Source organism: Mus pahari, chromosome 2, assembly GCF_900095145.1.
Source record: "Mus pahari chromosome 2, PAHARI_EIJ_v1.1, whole genome shotgun sequence".
Taxonomy (NCBI): domain Eukaryota; kingdom Metazoa; phylum Chordata; class Mammalia; order Rodentia; family Muridae; genus Mus; species Mus pahari.
In genome coordinates this window covers 43,039,622-43,046,043 of record NC_034591.1, presented here as the reverse complement: position 1 = coordinate 43,046,043, position 6,422 = coordinate 43,039,622, and the positions used below count along the sequence as shown (strand labels likewise).

Here is a 6,422-nt window from a genome sequence, read left to right as displayed (position 1 = left end):
TTTTCTTCTTCTCTTCTTCTTCTTCTTCTTCTTCTTCTTCTTCTTCTTCTTCTTCTTCTTCTTCTTCTTCTTCTTCTTCTTCTTCTTCTTCTTCTTAATTATTATTATATGTATTAGGATACCCAACTCAAAATAGCGAATTTATTGTATTTAGTCTTTAAGGATTGGGAGCAGGTAGGAGGACAGTGTTAGGTATAGGTGAATACTTAGTTTCTTGGTCTTGTAAGAGTTACCGTGGTCTCAGGTTCCACATAGTAGCAGGCAGCTGCCATCTTCCTGTTATGGCCTAATAAGGTTCAAATCTGGATTGAGTGACACACTGGGTCTTTCTCTAATGGCTAAAAGCATGCGCTTTGTCTTGTTAGTGGCAGTTTCTTTCTGAGGTCAGTGTCCTTCCTCTGTTGTATGTCTTGAGAGCTTAGGATGAGGTTCGAATCATTTAAAACACATGGACTGAGGCCTGAGGGGGTGAAAGGGTTAGACGGACTTCTCAAAAACAAATCTGAAATGTTTCCTAACCATAAAATAGGGACTTGAAGTGGTCACAGGTGAGACGTTGTAAGTATGCTCAAAATGAGAAAACCTGGTAACAGAGACCTAACGTGATGCCCTTCTTTTCTTCTCTACCCAGATCTTCATTGTGGGGTGGGTCCTCTGCTTTGGGGGTGTGGATTATTGTTTCCCCCCATCACAAAGAAGTAAAATAGATAGAACTAAGTTGATAGAATACTTTCCTCCCATGCACGAGGCCCTGTATGTGATCCTTAGCATTTGAAAACAAAACATTGTAATAAAGATTAAATCTGACTGTTCTATTAAATAATGTTCTGTTAAACTGCATTATATAATTCACCAGGAAATTAGCTCTTATGCTGCCAGAACATACCATGCAACATAGTACTGAGAAAATAAAAAATAAAAAAAAAGGCTTTTTCATAAACCACTTACTTGAACTATCATGACAATGGTTAATATTGATCCCATTTCACCACTGAAGATTATTGCCAAATAAGATATAAATATAAAAACTCTCCAAAAAGTTAATTAGTTGTAAAATCAGATCTCCTCTTCAAGAAAAAAAAATGGGGAGAGGGGGTGTAAAAATTCATTTGTCTTCAAAGGGAAAACATTAATTTGCTGCTTATGAATTCTTGCTTCAGGGATATTCCAAAGCTTTGAATGGATTTGTGAAGCTGGGACTCATCAACAGAGAAGCATACCCTGCCCTCCGACCTGAGGCCAACCCTCTCACCTGGGTGAGCATTTCCAGAATTCTGTGCTGTCTGCTTCACACATACCTTTTCAGATGGCCAGGTCTAAAGCTCTGCTTTGCACAGAACCAAGGCATCCCTTCTCTGGCTGGTGTATGTTGATGAATTCTGGTGAATATCTCCTCCCCACCCCACTTCAGTGCGTTAGATGAATGGAGAAAGCAATGGGCTACAGTACCTGGCCTGTTCCTGTATTCACTCATTCCCCAGGATCATCCCCTGAACAGTGGGGAAGATGCCTTCACTCTTTGCTTCGACCTCTGATTTTCCAGTTGTGTAGGTGGTGACATGTCATTTGGACCTATTGAGTGTGATATTTAAGAGGATGTGGGTATGAATCTTGTCAGTCCCCTCACTGTGCCATTTATGTGGCTGAGTTTTAGGCATTTCTCTCTCATAACTAAATCCTAGGAAGCAGTGTACTCCTCCTGAGTCATCCCAGGATGCTGCTAGGATCCAGAACACAAGAGACAAGCTTGCTGCCCAGCATCAGATTATAAACATTTTAGACTTCATGGGCCAAGCATTCTCTGCAGAATAATCTAGTACTGGCATAGACATATGCCACTGGCATATGCATAAGCACTGTAGGTACAACTTCCAGTGAAATGAACCACACTGAGTCTGTGAACTTCTGATCTAGACCATAGCTTCTTTTGGGGACACTGGGAAAAAAAAATTTTTGTTTAGAAATAAGAAAATTCCATGGCCACTCTTTTAAGTGTTCCTTTGAAATTTAATTCCCTTCGAGATCTTTCTCATCTATTGAAGCTACAAAAGAACTCTGGTTGCCACTGGCAACCACAGCACTAAACCCCTTGTAGTTTAGCCTGCTTCACATTGATTGCTACAAGGTGCAGGGGTAGAGGAGCTTGGGGTGGGGACATGAGTGGAAAAAAGTGTTGGGGAAAATACATGACCAGGAAATGTATTAGTAGTTCTCCTTTTTAGCATTAAGTATTTATTGAGTTTTTTATTGTTCTGGAATACCATGCATTTGTGATGTGAAGATATTCATGCGCGTGTGCGCGCGCGCGCGCACACACACACACACACACACACACACACACACACACACTGTCTTAATTTTCTATTTCAATTATTTGTAACAAACCTTTGAGGTGTACTTGATGTCCAATGTCTTGGTTGGTTTATTTCTCAGATAACTAATGTTTTAGTACATATGTACTTAGACTTTTCATATTTATTTTTCAATCAGAAACAACTCCTATGTGATCTAGTTGGAATTTCCCGTTCCTCCCCATGTGAGAAGCTTAAGGAAGTTGTCTTCACAAAGCTGGGAGGAGACAATACCCAGCTGGAAGCTGCAGAATGGTAAGCACCCACCAATATTTCCATTTAGGTCAAAACATATTGGACCAATGATTAATGACAGTCATTTCTGGCCACAGAAAGGACATGACAGATGATATACTTTGTACTTGTCTTTGATTAATTAGCTGCTTATGACTGATTAATGTTCATTAGTTGGCCTATAGAGAGATTATAATTCATTGTTTTTATATTGGGTAAAAAAGTAGATAGTGAAGAACCCTGATGACAATTATGACCTGAAAAATGTTTATTTTAAAGCATTTTTGTCACTCTGTTTCTGGATCAAGTAGGATTTATCTGATTTTCTGTGGCTGCAGACTATTCATTTACATGACTATGGTATACTTAATATATGACAACTAATCTGTAAATTAATCATAAATGAACTTGTAACATATCATCTCTGCCCTGCGCTAAGGAGCAATGTGTCAGGGAGCCCAGGACCCTGAAGCTAATGCAGAACATGCACAGGCTGTGCACTAACAGCGACCCTTGTGCTTTTCAGGTTGGGCTTACTGGGGGATGAGCAAGTTCCTCAGGCGGAGTCCATTGTGGATGCGTTCTCCAAGCACTTGGCCTCAAAACTCTCCTATGGTAGGTCATGGGCTTTCTCTAAACACTGCTGAGGAGGAATCAGAGGAGCTGGCCAGAGGGTCCAATTCAAGCACAGCAGTCATGCAGTAGGAAGAAGAAGTGTGAGAAGAGGCAGTGACAGAAAAAGTCTTAGGAAATGGTGAATTCGGAAACTGCTGGGAGGGGGGAAAAAGAGGTTTGTATTTAATGTATGAAATAAATACCAAAACAATATTTGGGGAGCAAGTATCTGTCTGCCAGAACAGCTTGTCACACCAACCAGATTTTTCAATGCTGAGAAAGGGTTACAGTCCAAGGTCCCATTCCCTCAAGATTTTCACTTGGTCTCTGGGCGAAAAGCATCATAGTTATCTAATGAGCATATATATAGTTGGGTGGGGAAGCTGGAAGGGCAGGGAAGGTGAAATATGATTAGAGTTGAGCTATGATGATGCTTTAAGACACCTGTCTTTATTTTAAGGCCCCGAAGAAAAGGATATGATTGTGATGAGGGACAGCTTTGGCATCAGACATCCATCTGGACATTTAGAAAATAAGACCGTTGATCTTGTGGTTTATGGAGACTTCAACGGCTTCTCGGCAATGGCTAAAACTGTGGGGTTACCGACAGCCATGGCAGCCAAAATGTTGCTTGATGGTAAGTTCCATTCGCGTCAGGGCTGAGCCTGGCTCCTCTGTACCTTCAAATCTCAGTGCCTGCTGTAATGGAAATGAGCCATCTTGGAGAATACCCGGCTGGGCGCTCACACTATGGTGAGAGAAGAGCATAGGCCCTGGCATGAGACCAAATTTTCATCCAACTCAGCCACAAGACCTCAGAATGGTGGAATAGATGTAGCTTAACACCTGTGGGCCAAGGTGTTGTTAAATTGAACATGGGTTGTGTCATTCCAAACTCAGGGTTGTTGCAACCTTTCAGTGAAACAGCATAGAAAGCTGCCACCATGGGGAGGGTCTGCTGGGAAGGGTGACTCCCTTATTTCCGTTTATATTTGTATATTTAGAGTGGTTCAGAATTAGCAGAGGGTGTTTCCTTGTAGGTCGTCAGAATTACAGTCTGTGGTTAATTAATTCTCATGCATTAACATCTTATCTACACCTGAAAAAAATATTTGTGATGTGCTTCATGGCTTACAGAGGGGTCTTATTATGCCTAGTCAGTGTAAGTTTAAAGATATGTTAAGGGAAGATACGTTAAACAGAGCTGAAGGACTGGGAAACACAGTTCAGCAACACAGGCCCCTGTAGAGCATCACCTTCTTCTTTATTGGCCTCATGGTTGATTGGTGTCTATGACACTCTGCTACTTCCTGGCACCATGGTACAGTGTCATAAAGCATATCACGAGCTTGGACACAGCCCAGGTTTGAAGTATAAGCTATTCTTAGTGTTTTGCACCATTAACAAAGTTGAAAACTTTAAAGCCAACCATTCCCCTCCCCCTTTTTTTCCTTTTCTCTACTTCTTTATTCTTCTCTCATACATTACATCCCAACTGCAGTTTCCCCTCACTCCACCCCTGACTTCCCCTCTCCACTCTTCCTTTTCCCTTAAAAAAAAAAAAAAGCAGGTCTCCCAGGGATATCAACTGAACATTGAATAACAAGGTTTGATAAGACTAGACACAAACTCTCATATTAAGGCTGGATGAATAAACCCAGGAGGAGGAAAGGGGGTCTTAAGGAACTCCCCTATTCTCACTCTTAGGAGTCTCATAAGAACACCAAGCTACACAGCCATAACACAGAGGCAGAGGACCTAGCCCAGACCTATGCAGGTTCTGTGACTGCTGCTTCAGTCTCTCTGTGGCCCTGTGAGCACTGCTTAGTTGATTTTGCGTTCTGGTGGTGCTGTCAACCTCCTTGTTACTTAGCCTCTCTGGGTCTAAGTTGAGACTTTCTTTGAAGGATGTCAGGTTTTAGTTTTCCATGCTCTCTCTTTATGGTCACATCTAGATTGAACAGCATTGCTTTTCAGTATAGTACTGCTTGGCCCTGGGGTGGGACTCTTGCCATAGAAATAGGCCTTTTACATCACCTTTAAATCAAAAATCAAAATTTGTTTTCTTTTAGGTGAAATTGAAGCCAAAGGCCTAATGGGGCCATTTACAAAGGAGATCTATGGGCCAATATTGGAGCGGATTAAAGCAGAAGGCATTGTATTTAACACACAGAGCACAATCAAGCTATAAATGGGGATTTATTTTCCTAGGCATCACACTTGGTAACCTTGTGTATGACAAACATGCTTGCTGATGTGCTAAAGCATGAAGTGTGATGTGTTTTGAGTAAGTTCATGGCAATGGTGTTCTTAAAATGAAAATCTCTATTTTAGTAAAGCTTTTGGAGTAGAAGATTCCAGACATCATAGAAACCTTTAATGAGTCTTCTGTGTACTTTCTGTGTGTGTATGTAAAGGTGATGATGATCACAGTTTGTTAATTTATTGTGCTTCCTTTTTCCTGAGAACCTGTCATCAGCAAGTACAATTGTACTATTTCCTTTCCCAGAAAAAACAAACAAACAACTTCACATAGTTATATTTTTGTATTTTTCAAATTGATTCTGCTACATACCTTTTAGACTGATATCAAAAAAAAAAAAAACAATTGTAAAAGTACTGTTTCATGCCTTTTGTAAAGTTATGATTTATTTAGTAAATTTTTTGTCTTAAAATCATCTTCTCTTGAGTTTTTTGAAAATGGAGTTGATACAATAAATTCAGTCCTCCTTGAAAATCTTTAAAACCCTTCCATGATAGAAACAGAACTAAATAAAGCAAAATAACCACCACAAAACATATAGCAAAACAAGAATGGAAAGGAATGCCCTTGTAGAAGATAACCATGAAAAACCCATAATTTGTATCATACTTAATGGAAAAAATACTGAATGGTTTTCACCTAAGAGCACAAGTATGTTGTCATTTGCCCCAATAACTCAACCTGTATTGCAGGGTTAGCCAGGGCAATTAGGAAAAAAAAAAAAAAAGAAAGAAAGAAAGAAAGAAAGAAAGAAAAATATACACTGGAGAATAAATTCTATTTACCTAGAATCTTGAAGAATTGCACAGGAAATCCAAGGGCATAGTCAAAATAATACAAAAGAATATTTTAATTCATGAATTAAGAAAAAAATGATTCAAGAATAACTTGGAGAAATTGCCTTTTCATAAAGTATGACTGAGTGAGCCAACAGTGGTTTTAGAAAAAAAAAATCAACA

At 39.8% G+C, this 6,422-nt stretch overlaps 1 protein-coding gene across 1 annotated transcript in view; it reads left to right on the top strand.

The window, feature by feature from the left end:
• Nucleotides 1-6,157, top strand: part of Aass (aminoadipate-semialdehyde synthase) — a 53,035-nt gene extending 46,878 nt beyond the window's left edge. Inside the window, exons 20-24 of the mRNA XM_021190715.2 lie at nt 1,161-1,256; nt 2,491-2,606; nt 3,112-3,200; nt 3,661-3,837; nt 5,273-6,157. Coding sequence (XP_021046374.1) covers nt 1,161-1,256; nt 2,491-2,606; nt 3,112-3,200; nt 3,661-3,837; nt 5,273-5,391 — 597 coding nt within the window. The 3' untranslated portion in view covers nt 5,392-6,157. The remainder of the gene's footprint in view (nt 1-1,160; nt 1,257-2,490; nt 2,607-3,111; nt 3,201-3,660; nt 3,838-5,272) is intronic.
• The last annotated feature ends 265 nt before the right edge of the window (nt 6,158-6,422 follow it).